Genomic DNA, 27,872 nt, shown 5'->3' with positions numbered 1-27,872 from the left:
TTAAGCTCAGACACATTGTTTTATGAACAGGTTCAAGCCTGAATATTCGATAATAGTGTTGACCGGCAGGGCCTTTCATTGTTCTGAGAAAGATAATACAATTCATACTCTTGTATTTATTTGCATTGCTTTAATGCAAAAGTGATCAAAGTAACCCTGCTTATTATCACCCTGTGTACATGATGTTAGAGTCACACACAAGTTAACATTAAGACTCAATCTCAGACAATTCATATCAGTACAACTCTGTGACATCATTTCAGTCTTATCAGCACTACGGTAAACTAAAATCAGAATCCTGAAAAACTGTGGAAGAAAGAAAAACAAAAAACATCAAATCAAACAGTTTATTCATCCAATGGCCAGTTAGTTGTGACGACTCAGTTTAAGGCATCCTGTCTGTTTAATCAAACTTCTATCAGTGGTGGAAGAAACCAAGTACTTGTACTCACTGTACCTAGGTATAAATCTGAGGTATTTTACTTGAGTATTTCCATTTTACAATACTTCATACCTATCCACATTTACATTTTGTGAACAAAATTGTACTCTTTACCCCAATACAGTTATTTGACAACCTTAGTTACCTTGCAGGTTCAGTTTAGCAATACAATATACATCTACTAATAAGTTATGATGTACTGACACGGATTTCAATCCCCTATAAAAATTCATTAAAGCTAGTTCCACCTTTACCAGCTGCAAAATATACAATTGAATGTCATTTTGTTATAATCCAGAAAGTAATTGTAGTAATAAATCATTAGTAAACAATGTAAACATTGTAAGTTAGGCACCTTTTCAAGTAAAAAGTGTTGAGTGCATAAGGGCTTATACTATATGGTGCACTGCAAGCATATGATGGCCACCCACCTGCCCCGTCATGTCCTTTTAGTTTGGGCTTCCATTTTCTGGGGTGTAAATCATTTGTTACTCAGATCTTGAGCCACATTACATTTTTCAGCTCCTCCAAATTACCACTCTAAGATTTAGAAAAAACAGGATAGAAAAAGTCATGCTGTGATAAAGGATCATAAACTTCTGCATTGTTTTTAGAAACCCACTTACTGTCCATATATGAAGGAAACCCATACTGAATTCCTCAGTCTGTGGTTCTAAAGTATCATCAGGCTGTGATTATCCTAGAGCTCACAATAGGTCACTTTATACAGCAGTGTCCAGTTTAAAAAAGGTCTCCCTACAACAGGGACTAACATCATTCTCCCAGTGGGCTCTTGGATCAACAAGGATCTCAGCTTATAGTCCTACCCTTTTTTTCTAGGGCTGTTTAGCGATTCCAGCATGCAGAAATATGCAAATACACCAGTTATGACTTGTGGTTTCCCATAGAGTCAGATATCTTGAGGTGAGTGGTTAGGGGACCCCTGTGAATATGGCCTTGCCGGTTTTTCACTTCAAAATGTTGCCCAACTTTGGAGCATTACATGGTGGAAATACATGCTTTTCTCATTCATATGACACCAAAGTCTTCACTCTAGCTTTCAAACAGAGCCTAACCAGCCTATGCAATACAGTTGTGAGGGCCTCAGAAGTTTTTAAAGTGAATACAACAATTCTCAATAAATGACACACATATATTTAAAAGAAAGGGGACTGAAACCAGTTTGTTTAATAGTTTAGTTTAAATTAGTTTTCTATGGTAGAATATCCGAAGTGAAAGAGGGACTTCTATGTGTATAAAATAATAAAGAGGACATATTCTGCTCGGGATCAGTATGTAATGTCTCGACTGGGACATGTCTCCATGCTTTAATGTTGAAAAAGCTCTTTATTTTCTGCACAAAAACCAATAACACATTCCAGGAAACGGAACACTCCAGAAAGCAGAATATGGCCTCTTTAAAACTGTTTCTCTAAACAGGTCTACCTTAAATGAAGAAAACTCCCGGCCTAACAGGTACATTCATAACTTCTTCCCATTAGTGAGTGACTTTTTGTGTTCTATTTATATCACAAGCAAAACTAAACCTGTATCTCTGAACTTTGAGAAATTAAATAAAACTGGAAGAATCATTTTAATAGGATGGTGGATTTTGTGAAAGTTCATTTTGTATTGCAGACACACACAAAGCAGAAAGTAGTAAATATTGGTACGATAAAAGGAATGTGGGCCCTTTCAACACCCAAAAGGTGGCAGAAGTGAGCAAACATCTTAAATATGTACACACACATGGTCAAATGTAACTTAAGGAACTCCTATGACCTATGAAAAAAAGAGATATAGACATAAAGTGTGAATTCTGCCAGTAAAAAAAACAAAACGTCCTGTGATTTCACTGTTGGTCCTTTGAAGCAAAATCCACAGAATATCTCAAAAATGCTAATTCATGAAGCTTAAACCAGGCCTAGAGCAGTGTTTCGCTTGTGATATGTTACAGGTTTTAAGAGCCATTACAAAAGATTGTAAATAAAATAAGACCAACATCAAAAATATGACCATGAATATGAAATGTGATGCTGATTTGACCTCTGTTTCTGTTCAAATCCCTCAAACCTGGCGTGTCAAAGCAGAGCGTCCATGAGACGTTGGGAGAGTTTCCTCCACCCTCTGAAAGGCGTTGGCACACTTCATTTCAGTGTCACCATGGAGGTGTTGTAGAGGAGAGGGATGCCACAGAGACTCGGGGTCAGTTGGCTTCCTGCCCTCACTGCCCCACAATCCCAGACACTCGATGGGGGGGGGCGTCCCACACTGACCCCTCAGGTCGTGGTCACGTCGGATTGTGGCTGCGGCTCCAGACTCTCAGCAACTTCTCCCAACTCATCCAGCAGCTCTGTGAACGCTGGTCGTCTGAAGCACTCCACCTGAGGGGGGAGGGAGGAGCACTCTGGTTCTTAACTTGGTTAAAGGAGAAATAACACCATGTGGAAATACTTTGCTGTTTTTATAACTATACTGAAAAAAAGATTATGTTTTACTTAAGCAGAGGTGGGAGGAGTAAAAGTAGAAGTACTCAGATCTTGTACTTGAGTAAAAGTAGAAGTACTCAGATCTTGTACTTGAGTAAAAGTAGAAGTACTCAAATCTTGTACTTGAGTAAAAGTAGAAGTACTCAGATCTTGTACTTGAGTAAAAGTAGAAGTACTCAGATCTTGTATTTGAGTAAAAGTAGAAGTTCTCAGATCTTGTACTTGAGTAAAAGTAGAAGTACTCAGATATTGTACTTGAGTAAAAGTAGAAGTACTCAGATCTTGTACTTGAGTAAAAGTAGAAGTACTCAGTAAAGGTGCAGCTAGTTTGAATGGCTTTGTATACTGCAGGGTAGCTGCTGGATTTACTGCAGGTGAACTAAAGTCTGATTTAAGGGCTGATTATATTTACCATCATTAATCCAGATCTGTAAAGCTACTAAAGGTCCACTGAAAAACTGAAACGTTGACTTTAATTAAATGTATTATGTCAACAAATTTCACATAACTGTATTAGGTTAGTTGAAAGCAGTAATATTAAGTTGAACCAGATTTAGGTTTTTTTCAACTTAATATTACTGCTTTCAACAAACCTAATATTCTTATGTTAAATATTTTCATAAGCTTTTATGATTGTTTATATGGTTTTTAACAGCCAGACGTAAAAGGCTAACTTTAGGCTATAAATGAACTACAATGGTGTCTCAACACTGCTAAATTAAAGGCAGCTAATAGGGCGGTGGTGGTTGAGTCCATAGGGACTTGGCTTGGGATCCGGAAGGTCACCGGTTCAAGTCCACGAAAGACCAAGTGCTACCGTGGAGTCCCTGAGCAAGGCAACGTTCCCTACACTGCTCCCCTGTCGCCCACTGCTCCTAACACTGGGATGGGTCAACTGCAGAATGTCAATTCCCCCTCTGTGGGACCATTAAGGGTTCCTTGTTCTGTTCGAACGTATAGCAGTCTCATTAAGACGGTTGTTGACACATATGGCTTCTGACATTCACGATTGGAAATATTCCATGTCAAAGGTAAAAAATCTTGTTATCTTGTTAAACGACATATGCTATTTCAGTCTTACTGTATAACAGGAACCATGTAAAAAAGAAAATTGGAGCTAAAATGCTATCATTTCTGGGTTTTAGGACTCGTTCCTGCACCACCCTATAGAGAAAGAATGCTGTTTGATATTTTAACATAGATTAATACATTAGTGTTGTTATAATGACTTTGTGGTATTGACGCATTCATGTGTAAGTGGCGGCACTGTGATTAGACATTATACTGTTTGTATCTTCAGCTTGTTGCACACAAATGCACTAAACTGTATAAACGGGGCTTTCTTGCAGCATTCCAGCAGCACCATTGTGACGGCCCCAGAGCCTGCTGCCTGTTTGCGGACCCCCTCTTTTTTGCCCTGCCTGGGCAATTTTAAGTTAACAAATGTTGATCGAACTCCACTGCTGTGACTTTTTCGATTTATGTTAATCCATGTGAGGTTGTTCTCGCGGAATGTGTTGTGTCTCCCTCTCTTTTGTTGTGGCCTTAGAGCCGGTCATAACAACCATAAATTACATTTATATTACCAAAATAAACAGACATTCAAAGTTAATTCGAAAAACCCAAATACCTAAAAAAAAGTATTCAGTTACATTTTCTATTAATATTGTTAGCTCTACATACCATGCAGCAGCTGGCTGCTAACTCCAGGAGACGCGGAGGACAATCAGCCACCAGCTCCCTGAACGCATTCACATCCAGCCCATAGTCCTGAAACACAGGGACATCAACAGTCTCTGCAGCATGAGCGCGTATTATATTAGAAAGCTTGATTAAAGAAGACATATCCTGCTCATTTTCAGCTTCATATTTGTATTTCCTGTCTCTACTGGGACATGTCTCCCTGCTTTAATGTTCATTAATTTTTCATTATGTCTGTGCTGCACCACCTCTTTTCACACTCCGGGTAGATCTCACTTCTCTTATTTGTCATTTCCTCGCTCCTCGGTCTCACTGGAAGTTGATTTGTGTGCGCCATTTTAAGGAGCGTCCCATAGCGCTTATTTGTGCCGGAGGATCGAGGAGCGACGACCTAGGAACCACCAGACCATCCTCCGGTGAAATCCTCAGCCACTCGCCCCGCCCCCTTACTGTGTATCCGTCACTGATTGGACGCTGCAGCGCATGCGCTGATCTAATGCTTCTTAACATGAGAGCAGTTCAACAGCGGAGTGAAGACGTTAGACTCAAGGGAATCAATCCTCAGTTTTAGTGTTTTGATTCAATTAATGTATCATATCTGAAAAATAAAGTGGAACAAATCTGTTTATTAATTTATGGGAAACCTTTTTCATGACCTCCAATTCATTATTATTATGAACGCAATACAAATGAAAAGGGACAGATTTAATATCTGTCTGCAGGAACAGTTTTCCGTTTTACATTTTAAAGAATGGCGTTTATCTTTTTTTGAAAATGTGTTCTTATTTCATTAAATGTATTTGGGTCGACAACAAATGATACAAATGTGAACTAACAGAGGCGTTAGATGGGGGGTGTTGTGTGTGTGAATCAAACGGGGACAGAGCTGTTGTCAGACGATCCGGCTGTACCGGCGTCATCACAAATAGACGTTGCTTCACGTGACGCTCCGAGGAAAGGACGTCCCATTGCTCTTAAAACGTATTTCCCAGAGCTACATAGATACTAAGAGTTGCGACACTCTTTGATGTGCCGCCAGGGCAGTCACGTGGTTCATGTGAGCCCAGATAGTTCCACACAAACGCTGCGCTGTCATGTTATTCTATGGGACAGACAGCAGCGATTGCGTTATTGAATGGTAAATATTAAAGAAAACACACACCTAAGCAGTTTTCCAGCTGTTATTGCATTGCATATTTGTTCATATCAGTTTTGCATTTGGAGAAAACGGAAAGCTGTGTATTACTTAGATTAGTTTTACATTTTTTGGGGGGAAAAGCTTAGTGTTCATGTTAGCATGAGTCGCACTACTGGCTTTAGTAGTTCTAACTTAACTTTTCCTTTCCATATCATTCATCTGATGATAGACGTCTCATGATTTTCATTTTAACGTAACTGAGCTGTTTTGTTGATTCGTGATTTACTTGTAAAATCCGATTCAACCATTAACCATTAGTTAATTTATAAGCCAAAATAAAGTAACCCCCCCACAAACACAAATATTCATACAAATAAAGACCAATATAAGCATAAGCATATTAAGTCAAGTATTTATTGACTGAACACCGTAGCATGTTTGAGATGCTCATCAAAAACTTCATCTAACTGTGCAACGAAGTGGAAGTCCGAGAAAAATGCCAGGGTTGGTGGAGCCCTCAATTTCATATTTTCCTCGCAAAGCTAGCTCAAACACCCCGCTGGATTTCACACACTGGAGAAGCCGGTTGAGGATGTGACGGTTCTTGCTCACCTCATCATTGTGGCGACGAACAGCTAGCCTGTACCCTTCATCCAATTGAGTGGCAATGTTCACCCTCACAAAAGACGAAAATCTCAAGCAGAGATTGAGACTGTTACACCAGTCTACGTCCAAGCATTGCTGTCTGCCGTGCCACCTTCAGGAGGAAAAAGTAGGCAGGGATAGCAGAAGACTGCTGGCTACTTCACAGCCTGCTAGCCAGGTTTTTCGCTCATACCAATTTGTAGACAATTCTCGGGTGTAGGTCTTCCCCCCTTTGTAGAAACGTGTTGAATGGTTAAATTTGGTCTTGGAGGGCCGTCGTATAGCTCAGTGGGTAGAGCAGGCGGCCATATACTGGGGTTTGATCCCCATGAGATGGACCCAGGTTCCAATAGCGCCCCTTTGCTACGCGTCTTCCCCTCTGTCTCCCTGTTTCTGAACTGCACTATATTAAAGGCACTGATTGCCCAAAAAATTCTTTCAAAAAAAAGAAATTTGGTCTTGGAGGTCCAGATTGTTTTCATGCCAATTTATCTGGATTTGCATGCCAACTAAAAGGAACTTCTTTCAAAGACACAATGGAATTGCACTGAACGCTAGCCATCCTGAGAGTAGTGACTTGATTGAAGAAGCTGCCCGCTTTTTTTCTCAGTCACGTATGACGAACGAGCGTAAATGCAAGCCCTCCCGGAACCCATAGAGATTGCATTGAAAGCTCTGATATTTGAAAAAAATGCATTTTACATGAGAGTCTATGAGAGACGCCTGGGGCGATTTTCAACCTGACTGAAATCGCACCTAAAGGGGCGGGACCATGTGAAGCACGACTTTAGTCTGATTGGACAATGACGTTTTTGACAGATCTAACATCTAGAACACTGATTACCACTGCTGCTGTGTTCGAAAAAAATGTCCCTCTTTTTCCCGTTGGTAATGCGTCGCCCCAAATCGCCCTAATACACAAACCCCCCCTGCTGAGAAGTACCCAAAGTCTGAAACCAGAACCCAGTCTGCTCTGATTGGTTAGCTGGCCGGCTCTGTTGTGATTGGTCAATCGCTTAGAGATGTGTCGGACATGTTTTGTGTGTTGGAGCACTATCCAAGAAGCTGTTTCCCCCTGTTTCCTGTTTTTAAGCTAGCTAAGCTAAGCTAAGCTAACAGCCCATGTACCTTCATAATAATAATCCTTTTTATTTATAGAGTGCTTTTCTAAAAACTTAAAGACATTTTACAGAGGTAGAATTCATAAAAACATAATTCAAACAACACATTTTTGTTAAATGTTCGACACAAATCAAAACAAAGTGAATGTAGTCTCAATATCAGGTCACGGTAATAACATGTCCAACCGTTGATATGACTGTGGGTGTATAATAACGGGCTTCTGTTCACTACCTGTGTTCTGGGTAGTATCTCTGGGTCTGCTGGGATCCTGGCCAAAATTTCACAGAGGACAATTCCGAAGGAGAAAACATCCACCTGCAAGAGAGACATATACAACTCAAGCTAATCCCAAATGTCGTGGTTGTTTCGAAAAGCAGCAAAAAGCCACCCGATAATAAAATCTTTGAGTATATATTTTCAGACTTAATAAAAGTTACAATACTATGAATGCGTGTCATCTGAACTTACACTAGAAGTACATTTTATTCACTTTTAGTCAATATCATTTTAAACATCACATGTGACTTGTATGTGTCCAAAGATTGCAAAACTGATGCAATTGTGCATCCAGCTGAAGCAGTGTGTGGTACAAACTGAACTTTGTATTACCTTGCGGTCGTATGGCTCTCCTCGTAGCATCTCAGGGGCCATCCAAAAGGCGGAGCCCACCAGGGACAGCTTCCTGCCGGGATCTTTGACTGGTGGCTCCACCACTTCCCTGGCCAGGCCGAAGTCGGTCACCAGAGCCTCTCGACCTCGAGACGTCACCCGGATGAGGCAGTTCTGGACCGACAGGAACAAGATAGAGTGGTCAGGTTAACTAACCTGCAGTGTTATATTTCGCCAACAGGGGGACATGCAAGGTCTGAAAAGGCAGCATCTAGTTATTTTGTTCATGTTATTGTTACAGTTTATTTTTGTTGCTTACAAACAAAAATTACACATAAAGCATAATTATTTAGACTGACTTTCAAATATCTAAGTCTCAGCTCGGATCTCACATTAGCACGATTAAAAACACCTCATATATTCTGCAAAATGAAGCACTGCACTCAACACTGAAAAACTGAAACGTTGACTTTAATTACATGTATTATTTCAACACATTTTACATAACTATATTAGGTTATTCAAAAGCACTAATAATAAGCTGAAGTCAACATGAAATAAATTATTCTATTTAAACGTAATATTATTGCTTTCAACTAACCTAATACAGTTATGTGAAATCTGTTGACATAATACATTTAATTATCGTCAATGTTTCAGTTTATTCAGTGTACATAAAACTTTTGCATTACATGACACACCCTTCATCATATCACCAAGCTTTGGTCCAACCAACTAGACAGTATTTTGAGAAAAGAAAAAAAGGAGCCTTTTTTAGAAACAATTGCAAAGAACTGTGATACTAAAGTCTTGATCTTTATATGGGTATCCACAGAATAAGTATTTGCGCCCTAGAAGAAACAAAATTATTGTGTCTAATAGAAAAAAACAATTATTTAGAGCTTTTTTATGTTCGTGTGACATCACAGCTCCTGGCTTACATCGAAACTGAACTTTGTTCTATCCAGTAGCGAGGCTCTCCTGGGGGAAAAAACTTCAGTCCCACACTTCAGCTCTAAATTTAGCCTCTCTCCAGTAAAGTTTTGGGAACAGAAAATGAAACTGTTCGCAGATACAAAGAGAAAGGGGCTAATTAAAGAGCTTATTTAAAGAGCTTAAACTCAAGTTCACTTGTAGAGTCACTGAGGCATATACACAAAGACGGGATTGGTTCTGGGGGCTTTGGAGTTTAGTTTGCCTTTTGGACGTCCTAGAATGCCGGGGAGAGGAGATCCTCATGTCCAGCCACTGCTCAACTGAGTTCTTCCAATGTTTAGGCAGCCTGACATGGTCTTTAAAATAATCCTGCTAATGTAGGTTAGTGCTTGACCATTGTTTGGCTAATCATTTGACACAATGGATATATGTGACACAATTCTAGCCAAACTTCAGTGAGGGATCGGAGGAGAAACAAGCTAATGTATTGTAATTTCATGTCATTTTGTTCACACCAGATTATGAAATATCAGGGCAGGAATGTGTCCCAGCACGAACAATGACCTTTTGAGAAAAATAATTGCTTGTAGTCACCGACTCGCTGTTGTTAAAGTAATTGATCTTTGAGAACAGCAGCATCAATGTTTATTTTTGTGTTTTTGTCCACCTGGCAGATCAAAGGCAGTATTAACTTTAATTTAATCTCTGTTTCAGACATCACTAACTTAGTCTCTAGCTGCTGGTTGAGTGATTCTGTTAGCAACTGGGCAGTGACTTTATGACACTGCCGCCTGATGCCTGCAGACCAAGAGAAAACAGTAGACCTCAAAAAGGAAAAACAGTTTGAAATGATGTGAAACAATTTGAGACAATGTGCAAGAATGGGAAAAAGCCTGTAATCTTTGAAACAATACAAAACAATTTGAAATAATGAAAGACAATGTGCAGTAGTGGCAGAAAATGTGGGGAAAAAATTGTGAGTAACAATTTGGAAAAATGCAGAACAGTGTTAAGCAATGAGAAATTGTGTAAAACTGTTTAAAAAACTTGAAAGTGTGGAAAAATGTGTAACTTTCTGAGAATAATCCCCTAGATCATAAAGCTTTGTTATTCTGTCGACCCACAACTTTACTTTTGTCATTTACTCTCAGCGCTTTCAGTTCTCTCTGAATAATTGATAGATGCAGCTTACGTATCTCCAAGTCCAAATAATTCATTCAAATATCCTGATCCACCATGGGCCGACATTAGGGATACATCAATCTAGAGTCTGCAGTCAGAATGTGACATAAACTTACTATGGCCTCCGTGTCAATAAAGGGAATTGGTAAAAAGCCAAATACGTAGTGTGACGTGCATGGGGAGAGGCCCTCCCCTCTCACACAATGGTCTGTGTAGCAACAGCACCTAGTTAGTGACTCTCTATTAACATAACAACACCGTCACTGTCCTGCGGCCTTAGCTCCCTGCATTACTGACTGCTTGTTCCGTTAAGCCTGGCAACCCCACACACACACACACACACACACACACACACACACACACACACACACACACACACACACACACACACACACACACACACACACACACACACACACACACACACACACACACACACACACACACACACACACACACACACACACACACACCTAATGTATTTAAAACAAATATATATTTGTATCTTATTGTATCTTTTAAACATTTGTAACTTGTGTAATGCATGACACTGCTGCTTGAAAAAAATATTTTTCCTAATTTTGGGATAAATGAAGTATCCATCCATCCATCCATCTAGACAGGAAATAGAATGACTAAGAGATAGTGGTTGATGAAACGATGGTTGTGGTCGAATAGTCAGTGTAGTTTAGGAAGGTTCGTAACGGAGTGAAATGACCCGGAAGAACCTCAGTGGCCACCATTAAAAGAGCTCTTTAAGTTCTCTTGATGATAGGAAAGGAGCTCTGAAACGTCCTTTATAACCTCCTTTAAATTAGGGAACACTGGGAAAGGAATGGAGAAAATGCTGTCCCACAATGCCTTGCGGCCGCAACATTTGCCATGACACAACATTCGGCCGTTCAAAGAAACAGCCGATCGTGACGAGAAATGCATTTCATGAAAGTTACGGGGCTTATTAAGCAGTTTAAAACTTATGCCGTAACTTTCTAAAGTGCTATGTTTTGAACGTTCAGCTCTATATTAATCAAAAGGAGAAATATGAACATTACTTTTTAACTGAAATGATCAAATAAAGTCCTCATTTCTTTGTTTACTGATCTGTGTGGGGTTTCTTAAACATTTCAAAACATGTTTGAATTGTGATATTCAAAGTGATAGGTTAAGGCATAACTAGTTTATAATAAACTCATTTGTATTTATTTTAAATATTTTCATATAATCATACGTATTGGGATTCATGTGGGTTAATGTGTGGAGCGGAGGGTGAGGGGGATGAGCCTAAGTTTCACTTTCCTTTTTTATCTCAATTCAAACCTTTGTAATGAAGAACATACTGTATGCCTCTCTGTTGTCCTCGTTCATAAAGCATAAAACAGCACCATCAGAGAGCACGGTGCAGAGTAGATGCACTTTCAGTAGTCCGCTTTATAGAAGCTGTAGTTCCCCCACAGCAGACGCACATTAACAACGTCGTTCATCATAAATACGTGGGATAGTGTAAGTGCAGTCGGATTCTCAAAGCACCACAGTCTCTTTTCCTAAGTCATTTTTAATTCTCCTATTCACTATTCCTTAACCCCGTGACGTTTCACTCAAAGGTCAAGGAATAGTAGATAGGAATAGATGATAGGAGCTGACTTTTGGACAATTCGACCGTACCCAAAGGTTCATTGTCAGGTCCTAAATGTGTAGGCCACAAGGGGGCTCGATGAGTCACAGATCAGTAAAGTTTACACTCTGGTGGTGTTATCCTGTTCTCAAGTTCTCCATCTGCTCTTATATGAACTACAGGTCAGGTATAAAGGATGAGTTGACCCTTTAATGATGCCTGGTGGCACTAGGGGGACGGAGGCGAAGGCTCTAACCTTGGAGTTCAGGTCTCTGTGGTAAATGTTCTTGTAGTGCAGGTAGATCATTCCTCTGCTTATATCACAGGCCAGCTCCACCTTCTCTTTCCAGCACAGCGGAACTTCTTTACCAACCAGAAGCTCCTCCAGACAGCCCCCGTTCACATACTGCAAAAAACAGGACCCAGGTAATACACAGAGGTATAAATACACTTTATGCATAACACTGAGCAGTGGAACTGTAAAAATGCATTTGTTGAATTTCAGAGATAAGTTAAAAGTTAGATTATGTGAACAAAACACTTCCAATCATATACAGTGTGCCATTGCTCTAAAGCAATGACTCCATGTCTAGCTAGACAATAACCATTTCATTATCACTATCATCTCATATCTGTGTAATCTCTAGTGTTTTTCCACTGCCTGTGAACACGCACAGCAACCATGAATCATAAGGTGTGAAAAAAAAAAAAAGGTGTAGCGCTCACCTCTAAGATTGGATACAGTCTGTCTTCTTTCACACATATTCCCAGATATCTGGAATACAAGAAAATGTGTTTGTATTAATCGTTCACTTTCATTAAGAGTCAGTTTAGTTTCTCAAGCAAATTTGATAGAAGCAGTTATTAAAGGATTAACGATTAAAGATATTTTTCTTATGAACGGTTTGTTAGGCAGTTCTTGTTGTGTGATTCTGTGTCTGTGGCTCTCAAACTAAAAGTCCTTAATCTTTACTGAAGACACACGTCTTTGAAAACCTCATAATACATTACAAATACCCTAGTGTCCCACTAGTGCATTGTGTATTGAGCTCTTCTGTGGAAGCAGCTTCCAGTGTGTGTTTCGGGCAGCAGATCACTCCACATTTAAGTAAGGTTAGACTTTGGGGGAACTTTCTTCTCTATCTCTGTGCATTCATGTCTCAAACGTATGTACACTATATAGACAAAAGTAGTGGGACACTCCAATTAATCATTTCATTCAAGTATTTCATTCAGTCCCATTGCCACAGGTGCATAAAATCAAGCACCTAGCCATGCAGTCTGCCTATAAAAACATGTGTGATAGAATGGGTCTTTCTAAAGAGCTCACTGAATTCAAACGTGGTCCTGTAATAGGATGCCACCGTTTGCACAGCCAAGTGTGGGATGGAGTGGAGTAAAGCACGCCTCCTCTGGAATCTGGAGCAGTGGAAACGTGTTCTGTGGAGGAACCATCGCTTCTCTATCTGGCAGTCTGATGGACGAGTGTGGGTTTGGCGAATGCCAGGAGAACCTTACCTGCCTGACTGCAGTGTGCCAACTGTAGAGTGTGCTGGAGGAGGGATAATGCTATGGGATGTTTTTCTGGGGTTGGCCTAGGCCCCTTAGTTCCAGTGATGGGGATTCTTAAAGCTTCATCTTACCAAGTCATTCTGGACTATTCTATGCTTCCAACTTTGTGGAAACAGTTTGGAGAAGGCCCTTTCCTGTTCCAGCATGACTGTGCCCCAGTGCACAAAGTAAAGTCCATAAAGGCATGGCTGGATGAGTTTGGTGTGGAAGAACTGGACTGGCCCGCGTAGAGCCCTCACCTCAACCCCACTGAACACCTTTGGGATGAACTAGAACGGAGATTGCGAGCCGGGCCCTCTCGTCCATCATCAGGGTCTGACCTCACAGATGCTCTGTTGCATGAATGGGCAACAATTCCCCCAGACACACTCCAAAGTATTGTAGAAAGCCTTCCCAGAAGAGTGGAAGCTGTTACAGCTGCAAAGTGGGGACCAACTTCATATTAATGCCTGAAAATTTGGAATGGGATGTCATAAAAGCTCCTGTAGGTATAATGTGTAGGTGTCTCAAAACTTTTGTCTATATAGCAGGCTTGGAATTTTGTCATTTTAGGGGCAAAGCCATTTGGCCTTTTGCCAGGACACAAAGGCCAAAATTAGGATTTGGAGCTTACAAATAAATAACTTCCCTTTCTGATAATAAAAACATACGAATGACATGGAAAACAAATCACTTTTTTGTAATTTTTCATTCAGTGTGTGCGGCAAAAAAGTGGAGCAAAGCGCTCGCAGCCCCACTGAAACCACACCTCATAAGTCAGAGCTGATGACTGTAAGTGTGTGTGCGAAAAGTGTAGTTATGCAGAGGAGACGAGAGGGCTTAGACTACATCACCAGTGGTAAATAATACAAACAGAACATGAAAGAAGTTGACCCTCTACTGAGCTTTGGTGAGCGGAAGTATAGTTTATGTTGATGTCTGTGTTAGCCTTTAGGCTATCCATCTGCAGGATCGATTGCCATTGTAACCACGGTGACGAGTGTCTGTGTTTTCCTACAGTCTGATGTTTTCATGCTGAGGCATCACGGTTGTTGTTGTTGTTAACTTTTGCTTTGTGATAGCGCTCTTTACTCCATGTATTAAGGTACAAGAAGCCTTTATATATCTAAGTTGTTCGTGCCCCACCAGTTTTGTACATATAAAAACGCCGCTGGGTGAGGAGAAGGGAGGTTCCTAGAGAGAGAGAGAGAGACAGGGGAATGCTATGAGAGAGCTAACGGTATGTGTGTGCGAGTGATAATTAAGGTACGTCTTTGTTGTTTTGCCGTGGTTCCGGACGACAGTAACCTGTCTCAGAAGTGAATAAACTCATGGACAAAAAGAGACACGAGGCCTCCTTGTATTCTTAGAGCGAGACGCTGCAATGATGATTGAATGATGCGACGTATGACATGTGAGGTGCGCGCAACCAATCCAAGCTACAAGGACTAATGCAGTTCAGAGCCCAGACCACCGCTCTGACACTTTTAAAGCAACTTCGAGATTTTAACAGTAACAGGGCACAAAGGCCATGGTGGCCGCAGGACGTACAATTATTTTCAGGGCATCACGGCCAGACCGAGGGGCAATGAAGGCTATGGCTGTCATGGCCACCTTGAAATTCCTACCCTGTTATACAGTGTATGTAACCAGCTCAGCATTCCAATATTTCTTCCATTTTTCCTAATTAATTTCGGTTTTTATAGGCAGTATTTCATTGAACGCTGCAAGGGTCAAAGGACAGATGGTGTCGTGCTGCCCTCTGAGACAAAACGTATCATTTGTGATATTGGGCTATATAAATATAATTTGATTTAATTGATTGACACAGACAGACTTTCAAGTGAGTTTTAAATGTAGCTTAAAGTTTGAACATATTAAGTGACTGTCCTTACTGTATTTCAGACACCTGATCAAATTTAAAAGAAGAATTTAGCAACAGTATAGTGTTGGCTCCTGACGTGTAGCAAGCACATCACAGATAAGCTGCTCTCTGATAACATTACCACAGTAACCTTGCTTAATGGCTAAATTAAGATTGCTTATGCAAACATCATGTCTGCCTGGCCTCACCCTTTATGTAACCTCTGTAGGCCAAGGTTCCTGTGCCTCAGTCCTGTGACTGACACACCAAACTAACAACAGTGTGCACCATTGGACTTCACAGGCACAAGAGATCTGTGGTTTTGTGAGGACAATAGTAAATCTGATTTAAGAAAAAATACAATTTTCTTTAAAAAGCTAATCATACTCTGTAACTCTGGTTATATAATCTGCAATGAAACTACAGTATGTGGAGGTGCAGAAAGAGTGAGAGTGTGTGTGGGAAGGTGCAGAGAATGAATGTGGTGAGGGAAATCCTCTAGCAGGTTATTTTGCTTTAGCAGACCTTAGACAAAGAGCAGGTATCAGAAAGAAGAGGGTCATAAGAGGACTGGTACCTGACGATGTTGGGGTGGGAGAGTTTCTGCAGCAGGCTGATCTCTCGTACGATGCTGTCTTGGTCCACGTCATTTTTGTAGATCTTTACCACCATCACCTTCCGACTGGTGCTGTGCATCACCTGAAGGACATGGTGTCCATTAGTGACAAAGACAGTCATACTGGCGCTAGGTGATGGGGATGCTGGTCGCCTCAGTTCGCTAACTTCTACACACTAACTGCCTTTTTTTGGTGTGTCCTAATGCGAAGTGCTAATGAGTACCTGGATGATTCACTCATAATGGTCAAAAAAGTTAAATATGTAACGTTGCACACTTCTCACACTCAACTGACTCTACAAATATACAAATAAAAGTTATAATTGTGTTTTTATTCAGAATTCAATAAACGTACAACTAAACTATTGTCTAAAAGAAGCCACCTTTATTCTGTCGGGTTAATGGAGCAGTCTGTAATGATTTGTTACTGAGAACGATTGCATCTTGCTAGCTAGCAACGATTGTTAGCTAACCAACTAACTAAGCTATTTAGATGTTAGCTAGTTAACCAGTTAACAGAGGCAATCTTCACTTCCGGTGAGGGCACAGGTGCTGTGTGAGATTTGAGACAATTTTACCATGGCGTAATTCACACACTGCAGTAGGGTTGTGCAGTAGGATGTACCAAATTCAGAGTACTGGGGAAGAATCCAAATTGAGACACAGCAAAAGACTTCCAAAGTGTATAGATAGCGAATATTGGGAGTCATTTACTGTACTTAGTTTTTTTTGTCGTACTTATATTTTGTGTTAATATTTCTTTATATTTTTATTGTTATAACAGTTTTTAAATAGTTGTTTTAACAGTTCTACTTTTGGCCCTTTTCTTACAATTTATTTTCCCTTAATGTGTCCATGCGTGCACTATACACACCAAATCAAACTCCTTGTATGTGTAAACCTACCTGCCAATAAACTCGTTTCTGATTTGGAATCTATGAAATCAATAACTTTCTTGTGTTTTCTCTGTGAATACAATGAACATAAGTGCATAGGATGAAAATAAGTCCAATATCAGGCAGTGAAAATTAGGTTTCTGATTTTTCATTCAATACCACCCACTCTTTCAGTTCCTGTGGCATCCTTCTAGCTTATATCATCAGGGACAAAGCTTAAATGTGTAAAAAAATCAGCTCCACTCCTGCACTGGTGACACATTAGGAATTATGTAAGGTCTTAGCTGAGGCTGAGTATTACACCCTATGTTCTCCAAAGCTGGTGGGCCAATCATGGAATGGCAAGAATGTCCCAATTAGAGTGTCTGGAACAAAGCAATCTTTGATGGCAGCTTACACGTAGGCCGGCAACAAGGCAACACATGGAGAGGACAGAGAGAGTACCTTATAGACTTTGGAGAAGAAGCCAGTTCCGATCAGCTCAGCAGTGAAGTTTTCCCAGAACTCCAGTTTTCGGACAGCTGTGCGGAGCTTCTGCCAGCGGTCCTCATTGTAGTACTTGTCTGAAGACTCGCCGTACAGGGTGGGACTGGTAGGCTCGGGGGACACGTCCACATCACACATTCTGGGGATGTCCGCTGAGAAAGTAGAGACACATTGACACAGGTTAGGCTGAAGACGGGGCAACAGAGATGGGAAATAACATGCAGCAAGAGTTGGAGGTTGACTCTCTGTTTAGTTTTTTTTGTCCTTATGGTATAACCTCTGCAACTGGGCTAGCGAGTCAAAACAGGGTCACTTTCCAGCTGGAATCATTAATTCATTTTTATGATTTACAGAAAATGTAGCTGCAAACAAAGAATGACTCATTAAACCAAAGGTGGAAGACAAATTAACTTTGAGATACGCAGTTTCAGACCCAGGATTGGTTGGTTTTGGTGTAGGTGATGACATCAGTGATCTCCCATTGAGGACGGCCTGGGCTCGCCTTTACTCAAACTCTCGAGATGTTTGTTTACAGACAGAACGCACTCGACCCCTCCCTCCACGACAACAAGTCTCATGCCGATAAAGTTCTCTAGTTCACCAATGCACCGACCGAAGAAAAATGGTCGTGTGAGTGTGTGGACCTAGGCACCCATGAGAGCTAAACTCTTAGAAAAAACTCTTGAGGCGTCACAACTTTTATTTAAAGTAGATTCATCAGGACATCGTTTTGTATTTGTAGTCCATATGCTTGCTGGAGCTGGATATTTGTTTTGTATAATTAAATTATACTATATAACTGTTGTTCCGTAGCCACTAATGCTGCCGGTGGAAACTGGCCCATATCCACAGACAGGACCAGACAAAAACACTCCCTATTCTCTGGCCCCCTGGACCCAAGTCACAAAACTAATGATCAAATGTAACATATACCACAGCGCCACAGTTAACACACAGAGGGCGACTGTAACCTATAGGCCGCTACATGTAAAGTTTACAAGACAGTAGTGTTATTTTGATCTGCTGATGATGGAAGGATGGGGTGAAATGCTGCTCCCCTATTTCTTTAGAGCATGAAGATCACCTCTGCTGTTACATTGCATCCTTTGAATTGGGTACATATGTGCAACACTGATGAAGGGCTGAAGGGCTAACTTACCCAAAACATGGTGTATAAAAGGGGCACTGTTATGTATTTGGGGTTTTCTCTTTCCTGTAGTGTGCGATATTTTTTTTTGTGTATGTACACTGCGTTCCAAATTATTATTCAAATGATATTTTTCTCCGAGTTTCCTAAATAGTCGATACAAAATGACAGTCAGTATAATTTTCAAGTCATCAGCCATTAGAGTATAATTTGAATTTTATTGACCAAACCTCCCAATGATTACAGTTTTTCTTTCAAAAATAAAAAAACTCAAAATGCACTGTTCCAAATCATTATGCACAACAGAGTTTCAAAACATGTTATAGGTTGTAAAGAAATAAAAATGATAATTTGTTGAATTTGCAGCATTAGGAGTTCATATTTACTGAAATCAAAAGCTATTTCAATCTAAAACATTTTAACAGGCCAAGTTAACATAGGACCCCTTCTTTGATATCACCTTCACAATTCTTGCATCCATTGAACTTGTGAGTTTTTGGAGAGTTTCTGGTTGATTTTCTTTGCATGATGTCAGAATAGCCTCCCAGAGCTGCTGTTTTGATGCAAACTGCCTCCCACCCTCATAGATCTTTTGCTTGAGGATGCTCTAAGGTTCTCAATAGGGTTGAGATCAGGGGAAGATGGGGGCCACACCATGAGTTTCCTTCCTTTTATGCCCATAGCAGCCAATGACACAGAGGTACTCTTTGCAGCATGAGATGGTGCATTGTCATGCATGAAGATGATTTTACTACGGAAAGCACGGTTCTTCTTTTTGTACCACAGAAGAAAGTGGTCAGTCAGAAACTCCATATACTTTGCCGAGGTCATTTTCACACCTTCAGGGACCCAAAAGGGGCCTACCAGCTCTCTCCCCATGATCCCGGCCCAAAACATGACTCCGCCAACCTCCTTGCTGACGTCGCAGCCTTGTTGGGACATGGTGGCCATCCACCACCCATCCACTACTCCATCCATCTGGACCATCCAGGGTTGCATGGCACTCAGTAAACAAAAATGCAATGTTTATGGCACTTAAATCCAATTTGCATAATAATTTGGAACGCGGTGTAAATGGTCTGCAAAGGCTAAAATCCCTGTGTTCCCTCGGACTCCTTTGTTCACTTCCATAACATGGTGACATCACTATGTAACACAGGTGCACCTATTGGCTAGCGCACCAACACATTGTACGTGATAGGCTAAGGGGCGGGACATCTCTAAGCGGTTGAGCAATCACAACAGAGCCGGCCAGTTAACCAATCAGAGCAGACTGGGCTCTGGTTTCAGACAGAGGGTGAAAAGCGGTGCTGCAGCACAGGCAGTATGAGAAAGATAAAGAGCTTTTTGAACATTAAAGCATGGAGACATGTCCCAACATACAAATACGAACCTGAAAATTAGCATAATAGGACCCCTTTGATGGTGATTGAACTTAATGGAACAAGCACATCAAGATAGAAACACACACTATTAATATTTATATTCTGTATATATTCTGTACCCAACAATAGTTTCCTTGCACACCTCTGCAAGCCGATCACGCTAACACAAAAGGACAACCTAAAGGGCAATTTGCATTCAACAGTATGAAAGGACCCTGGATAGAAAAGAGGCTCACTAAAGGTCTAATTCCACCCTCCCACTTATTAACTGCGTGGATGAGGGTAAGTGCCTCCACTTCACAGAGTGAACAAAGACAAAGGTGAATAATTTGAGTCTAAAATAGAGGCAGGACTGACGCATAAAAGGCTTTGAGTGAACACACACCCACACACAGTGGAGAGTGTCCAAAGAGCTTACACAAAACACATGAAGATACATTTTAATTGCAAACCGGTTGTCCACAGGAAAGAATTTGTGCTGCTTTTACTCATAACATATATTCAACAAAGATTTGCAAAATGTTGGGAACATTAGAGTCCCCTCTGTAGCAATGCCGACACTTCACCTCCCACAGTGCTCGCTTACTCCTTATACAGGGTCCTGACCTCATTCAGCCATAGAGGACTGCTGTGCCTGAACTGATGGTCAGAGTTTTCACCACGACAACAGCCTCTGTCGCCTTTACAATGACGCCGGTGGAAAGCACACACTGACACGCTAACACAATTGGCTGGGTTTTGTCAATCAAGCCGGGGGAATGAACCCAGCTTTGTCATGCGGCTTTTGTTCACTGGGCTTGGGAGTAAACAGAAAGGCTCCTATACTGGCAGTCAACCTGGCAGCACGACAAGCTTCATCATAGTGTGGATTTGACTGTATTCACCTGCTATTGTCTATCTTGCAATATTCATATTGTTTTGATGTCTAAAAGATATGTTTTCTTGATCAATCCATGTATCTGACATTTGCTGGAATTTGAAAAGCACAGCAATAAATGATACAAGACAATCTCTTCTGTAAGAAAAAGTATATTCAATACAATGGAGTAGTGCAGTGATGGTATATTCTTTAGGCCGACTTGGAAGTTAGAATTGCAAGGCAAAAAAGAAAAAAAAGGGATTTCCCAATTGGATTAACATATATTGCAGAAAATAAGCTTTGGGACCAACACATGTTTATGATACTTTGTTCAGAACGATTATCCCAACATATTAACACCACTCTGACATTTTTGTAGGGTTAACGTAATCGGCAGAAATGAGAAGTTTGAAATGCTACAAAATACATAACTGTCCCATGGCTGCCCGTCACCACCACCAGCTATGCGTTCAGGCTTCAAAGAATTACCAGTAGGGTATTTACAAAGTATTTTATGTCGTACAGCAAAACGTGATAATATCCTCAGCTAGTGTTAACCGATATCTATAGATATATCTATAGATATATCTATAGATATCGGTATCGATATCTATAGATATATCTATAGATATATCTATATATATATATAGATATATATATGTGTACTATAGATATATAGATATCTATATATAGATATATATAGATATATATATATATATATATATAGATATCTATATAGATATATATATATAGATATATATATATATATCTATATATATATATATATATATATATATATCTATATAGATATATATATATATATATAGATATATATCTATATATAGATATCTATATATCTATATACAACAACCAAAAGAACACAGGAAAGGGATAACCCTCTGAAAGAATGAAAGCCTTTTTGAAACAGTCTGTAGATTCACAGAGGATTCATTTAGCTGTTGTGTTGTCGCTGACTCAGATTTCTTGCACGCGAGCCAAGGTGTGATTCTTCAACAGCTCCAGCTTTGTGATTTTTCCCGACATGAGATGTGAAGTTTACACAGGCAGCATTCAGGGAAACCTGTGTGTCTGACTGAGGGGGGGTGGGTACTATCACAAGTCACTGTGAGGTGGACCTGTGTCTCACCACACACTATCAACAGGAATCTCAGGACTGGCCTTCACCACTCTGACGTCCTCCCTGCTGATAAGGAATGCTGCTGATGAAATCTCACACCAAAAATCTGTTTACACCAAAGCAAAATTTTTCCCAAGAGCTAGGTCCCTCAGGACTTTCTCTGAGGAAGGTATGGGAGATCAGACTGGGGATTGTCATAAGATCAAAGCAGAGAGCTAATGTGTGTTTATATAGTTGGACCTATGACTTCTGAGCCCGTAGTGTCCGGCTGAGAATAGTTGAGTTGAATAGTTGAAACGTACTGGCTTCCGCACGACGTTACCCATGATGAATTGCAGCAGAGCGGCTTAGGCATAGCAACGCCGAGAGCGCGGAGGGCTGGGGGCTCGAGAGAGAGAGATACAGAGACCAATGACGAGAGTGAGAGAAAGCGCTGCGATTTAAAAAAAACAAAAAACAAGATGGCTAGTGGAAGTGATGGCACGGAGACGGACTCCGATTCTCCTCACGAACATTTAAAACAATTTTACACTCTTGCAAACCAAGACCCCGACGGCAAACATCTTTCCTTCCTGTGTAAGATGTGTCCACCTGCGCAGCAAAAACAAGTTAGGACATCGACAACGTCCTTCTCGAATTTGAAACGGCACATTGAATTAAAACATCCATCCAGTGTGAATGCAATTCAACAGTTTTGCTCATTTCATACACACACATAGGTATATATAATATGATATATATCAAATAATATATTCATACTCCTTTTACACAGCCTCACAGAAGAAAAAACACTTTAAGCCAAAAAGATAAGTCAATCTGCTCCTTTTAACACCAGGTATGTGTTAATGTACTTGATGACAATCTACCAGCCCAGGACACATATGTTGACACTCACAGGACGATGGGTTCTGTCCAAGAAATGACAAAGCAAAACAGGCAAAAATGCCACTTAAGAAATAGGATTGTGTAGAGTCAGGGTGTGGAAACAGCATACTCTGAGCCTTGGTGACTTCAGGGCTAAAGTATGTAAAGGGCGGGAGCACTGCACCGCGGCAGAGCATCAATATGACTTCAACTGCCCTCTAGTCATGGCATGTCGTGCTGCGGCCACATGCATTACAGCTCAACACTAAAGCTAGCCCGAGCCAAGCCACAGTAGCTGTTAATTGCGTCAAGGATTTTCTAAAGCGAAGTGACGTTCATATCAGAGCTGCCCCGAACCACTGCCATGGTCTGTGGGGTTCTGGAGGCAGAGTTTGCCCAGCGCTAGAGCACACATAGCAGTGGCTTCCCACTGGACCACAATTGGGGTGGATGTAGCAATGTTGAGTTACGCCACTGTTGCAGAACATGAACCACATATTTATTTTCACATTAAAAATTAGATTACGAGCATCAGGAGCCTCTGCACAGAATGAGGGCAAAGAACTGAGAATGGATTCTTGAGGCGGAAAGAAGGCATGGTAAGAAAAGGGATCCAGCCTCATGGTCCATGCGTAAATGCGAAACCAAACCTGCCAACAGCAGCTCACAGTCAGAGGCTTTTGAGATGTTTCCGTCAAGGTCAGAAAACAGGCTTCTTTAAACTGGTGTTGAAAGTGAACATGGACCTGGATTATGTGGGTTTTTTGTAGAATAATAAGGGTAGGAGAACATAAGGTAATTGTTGTCATCTTGCTAATGTACAAACTGTTCCTCTCCTACCCTTTTTTGGATGAGGCCTTCAAGTGAAACCAAATTCATCAAGGTTTGTCAAAGTTAGGGCAAAGTTAGTTGTTGTTGTAGTAGGGTTTGTCAATTTATTTTAGAAGTCCTTAATATTTTGCGCAATGTTTATCTCATCTAACTCAAGGGGGATCCTACGGTTTCTCACCAAGAAAAACTCAAAAAACAATATAAATAAATAATATAAATTATATTTTACATAGAGAAAAGGGAATAGAAACGTAACTTAATCTTAAACAAGTCAGAACTACACAGTAAATATGACTCAAACATAACAGCTGACACCTGCCAGGTCTTAAAGTCACACTGACGTCGGTCATACTCAATGGAGACCTTAAAAGTAGTTTTATACCTTTTATTTATGCACTTATGTAGCAAAAATACCTATAACTGCATTCTGTTGCAAAAACCTGTACTGTACAATGACAATAAACAACCCTTTGGATCTTGACTGTCATTGAACTTGTGGTTATATCTAAAATCCAGTTTGTCCAATTTCCAGAAGTCAGATCACCAAGTAGCAATTCTATCTAAATAGCTACAGAGGTTAAATTGAATGCCTATATAATGAAACAAATAACACTTAATCCACGCTTCTTAAAATGTTAAATTCTCCAAAAGGCATTACATCAGGTCTGCCTTGAGCTTTTAACACCTGCCTTGCTTGGTTATACTCATATGTCCACTGGGCCAGTTCACTAGCACACATGAAACCTTTAGGGTATTTTTTGACACCCTAACTGCATCTGAAATATTAGCAGAGTAACCCGCTTAGTTCCATATTTTCTCTGTGAAGAGAACTACCTTTTGAAAATAACATGTCACTTGGAAAGTCAAGTGAGTGGGATGCAAACAGAGTTGGAGGTCATTCCAAATGTGAAAACAGCACATTCCCAAAGTTCAAGTTGTCACGTTCATGCAATGAAGAAAAAAACATGGCTGTGTTCCAAACGAAATTCCTGAATGCAGCATTTGAAGCATGGCAAAATAGGGAGCTGTATTGCTGCTAACTCCTCATGGGCTCACTGACAGATCTTTAGTTTTAGTGATGTAAAAAGCCCCTGATAGAAGTAAATAAAGGTGTTTAAACCAGGACACGGGACTGCCTTTGGGTTTGCAAGAATGTGTTTGCTGTGTCAAAATAAATGCTACAAATTCAAAACCCGTCCTCTAAGTAAGTAGTAGGAAAAACACTGGGATCATCCTTTAAAGGCGCAACATGAACATGAATACATATTCTCTCTTATCGTTTCTTTTGGCTAGCGCTCAAAAATATTGTAGGTGAAGGGGCATGACATCTCTAAGTGGTTGACCAATCACAACAAAGCCGGCCAGCTAACCAATCAGAGCAGACTGGAGCAGAAGCACAGGCAGTATGAGAAAAATAAAGAGCTTTTTGAACATTAAAGCATGGAAACATGTCACAGTAGAGACACTAAATACAAATATGAACCTGAAAAGGAACAAAATACGTCCTCTTATATAATACTTGACATGCTGCAGCCCTGCACACATCTCGGGTACTTCTCATGGTTAAATACAATTAAGAAATGTACACAATATGAAGAAAAACTTCTCAATACTTACTCCATTGATTTGATAAGCTATTCATATGCATCTTGTGAGGATGGTGGAAGCCTCTGTGCAGAAACTGAGGAGGAACCACATACATGCAACAGCACATGAGCACAGCACATACACAACTTTTACCACAACAACACACACTGTTAGGACAACACTGAAAACTAACATGAAGTTCAGACATCAGACAACACAGTTTCATAAACACTGAGTGTAAACCCTTCAGGATGGCAGCAAAACTCCTCACAGCCCAACATTTACCACAACTTTTCACATTGTTATTCATTACTTTCACACATAAATCTAAGAAATCTGACAAAGACAGGGATGGATTTAAACTGATCTGAGGGGCCCTGTTGAGCCCCCCACAACTTATTTGGGCTGAGGAAGCAATAATTCATACCCTGCAATATGTTTGCTATGTGTCAGTTGAATAAAATGAATTGATTTGACCTGTTGTGTGCAGAACAAAAAGCTTTCAGTTGATGTGACCCATGAATCAGTAAATGTGCATTGGTCAATTTCTGCAGTCTGACATTTCTCTATTTTAAATCGCAGGGTACCAAGTGCAGTCATATCAACCCTAAGAAAGAAGTCTGGTCAATTCAACTTCAGCTAGGGCCAAAAAAACATTGGTTTACTGTCTGTCACTCCATCAGAAAACACAATGGAATACTTTTTCAAATGTTTGTATTTTTGGATAGCATAAAACTTTGGATTCATGATGGCTAAACTAAAGAAAATAAAAAGAGCACAAGGAAAGAGGTTACTTTACTTGAGTATTTCAATTTTTTGTTACTTTAGTCCACTACAATTCATCAATATCGACATTGATTTCATGTACTTTTACTCCACTACAGTACATTTATTTAATCCCTTTAGTTACTTTACAGATCTGGATTAATGATGGTAAATATGATCAGCCCTTAAATCAGACTTTAGTTCACCTGGAGTAAATCCAGCAGCTACCCTGCAGTATACAAAGCCATTCAAACTAGCTGCACCTTTACCAGCTCTGAGAACACTTTAATGATCAATAATTATAAAACATATCAGAGATATTATTCTGAAATGGACCAATCAAACAATGACTACTTTTACTGTCGCTACTTTAAGTTCATTTAGATGAGAGTACTTTCTACTTTCACTGGAGGAACATTTAGAATGCAGGACTTTTACTGTCACAGAGTATTCCTACACTCTGGTACTTCTACTTTACTCAATTCCCGCCTCTGGTCTGAGCAGACTAGCTGCTGTTCAGCTCTTGTGACCGTCATTTGAAAGTTTCCACCGACACAGAGGACAGCAGACAGGTTACTCACACAGGTTCAGTCCCGGTGCTGTGGTCGCTTTATATCGTCGGTGAGCTCTTCTGCATCGTGTGTCCGTGCTGTCGGCGCTTCAAAGTCGTTCCTCTCAGCCGAGTCGTGCAGCTCAGCTGGCAGGGCTGCAGTGCGTGTTTTATGGGTTGTCTTAGGAACCAGAACCGCAGCGCGTTGGTGGATGGAGCTCCACCCCCGGAGAGAGAGAGAGAGAGAGCGCGCGGTAGAGAGGGGGAGGCAGCCTGCCAGTCTGAGCTGCGGGTTTACACTTTCACTTGCGACTCTTAGTTGTTTATAGCAGTCCTGTTTTTCATTTTTATACCACTTTTTATATTTCATTTCGTGAACCCACTTCAAAATGAATTATATTGATAATCACTCAGTGAAGCTCTTCCTCACGCAAAGCCCAGAATTCTAACCTAAACAATTATTCCCATAATTCTAAATCCTAAAGAAAGCGTGCTCTATTATTCAAAAAAGAAAATGAAAGAAAGCTGCGTTCTTGCAGGACAGTTTGTCCCTGCATATACAACATGAGAGAATCAGACTGAACTGCTACACCATAACTCATGTCTATTTCTTAATCATTTGTTTTGTGAATCAGCAATATTTTTTTGTTCAAAAAGGATATGGTTAACCCTGTAAATAATGGTATTGGTATGGTATTGGTAATGGTATTCTTGAATTTCGGTATATTTCAAATGTATATTTACTGTATGTAAAGGTGTCACAATTGTACAAAGCTTTGGCATTATTGTATGTCATTATGGTCATGCTAATAAAGCTATTTGAGTCAGAAAGTATGTCACTGATTCAATAAATGAGTGAGTCTGTAATTCAGTCAGTAGTGGTTCAGACACTCCCTGTAAGGGAAGAAACTGTGAATGAATAATCAGTATGAGTGAATCAGTAATAATTCAGTTAGTCTGTCACTAGCTCAATTAGTCTGTCAGTAAGTATCTCAGTCAGTGAATCAGAGAGTTAGTGGATCAGTGAGTCAGTGAAACACTGAGTTAGCGATTCAGTGAATCAGAGAGTTAGTAAATCTCTGACTTAATGAATCATTGAGTTAGTTAATCAGTGAGATAGTGAATTAGTGAATCAGTCAGTTAGTGAATCATCGAGTTAGTGAATCAATGAGTTAGTTAATTAGTTAATCTGTGAGTTAGTGAATCAGTGAGTTAGTGAATCTCTGACTTAATGAATCATTGAGTTAGTGAATCAGTCAGTTAGTGAATCATCGAGTTAGTGAATCAGTGAGTTAGTGATTAGTGAGTTACTTAATTAGTCAATCCGTCAGTTAGTGAATCAGTGAGTTAGTGATTTAGTGAGTTAGTGATTTAGTGAGTTAGTGAATCCGTCAGTTAGTGAATCAGTGAATTAGTGATTTAGTGAGTTACTTAATTAGTGAATCCGTCAGTTAGTG

The 27,872-nt window shown here is 40.3% G+C and overlaps 1 protein-coding gene across 2 annotated transcripts; it reads right to left on the bottom strand.

Moving 5' to 3' along the window:
- Positions 1 to 333: 333 nt before the first annotated feature.
- On the bottom strand, positions 334 to 27,711 carry zgc:162952 (PKc_LIMK_like_unk domain-containing protein). 2 transcript variants are annotated; one of them, XM_063896691.1, is made up of 10 exons: positions 26,447 to 27,710; positions 25,131 to 25,194; positions 17,248 to 17,441; positions 15,869 to 15,990; positions 12,603 to 12,651; positions 12,133 to 12,282; positions 8,147 to 8,320; positions 7,769 to 7,852; positions 4,615 to 4,701; positions 334 to 2,826 (listed from the first exon to the last, which is right to left on the bottom strand). In XM_063896691.1, exons 2-10 carry the CDS (start codon positions 25,159 to 25,161, stop codon positions 2,722 to 2,724), a joined length of 996 nt encoding a protein of 331 aa, XP_063752761.1. In that variant the 5' UTR covers positions 25,162 to 25,194; positions 26,447 to 27,710; the 3' UTR covers positions 334 to 2,721. The 2 variants fall into 2 exon arrangements, with proteins under 2 accessions (XP_063752761.1, XP_063752762.1); XM_063896692.1 differs by lacking the exon at positions 25,131 to 25,194 and having other exon boundaries at positions 26,447 to 27,711.
- Between the last annotated feature and the right edge of the window lie 161 nt (positions 27,712 to 27,872).

This window comes from Eleginops maclovinus, chromosome 12, assembly GCF_036324505.1.
Source record: "Eleginops maclovinus isolate JMC-PN-2008 ecotype Puerto Natales chromosome 12, JC_Emac_rtc_rv5, whole genome shotgun sequence".
Classification (NCBI taxonomy): Eukaryota; Metazoa; Chordata; class Actinopteri; order Perciformes; family Eleginopidae; genus Eleginops; species Eleginops maclovinus.
The sequence above is the reverse complement of the archived record's forward strand: the minus strand, read 5'-3'. Positions and strand labels throughout refer to the sequence as shown.

What these genes read in the sequence shown, in the direction of transcription:
- zgc:162952 (XM_063896691.1), bottom strand. Translation starts at nt 25,161, where the DNA reads ATGCATATGAATAGCTTATCAAATCAATGGA. An exon ending in TCTTCTCCAAAGTCTATAAG is followed by an intron (nt 15,991 to 17,247) that starts GTACTCTCTCTG and finishes CATGTCCTTCAG; the next exon opens with GTGATGCACAGCACCAGTCG. An exon ending in ACAGAGACCTGAACTCCAAG is followed by an intron (nt 8,321 to 12,132) that starts GTTAGAGCCTTC and finishes CTGTCGGTCCAG; the next exon opens with AACTGCCTCATCCGGGTGAC.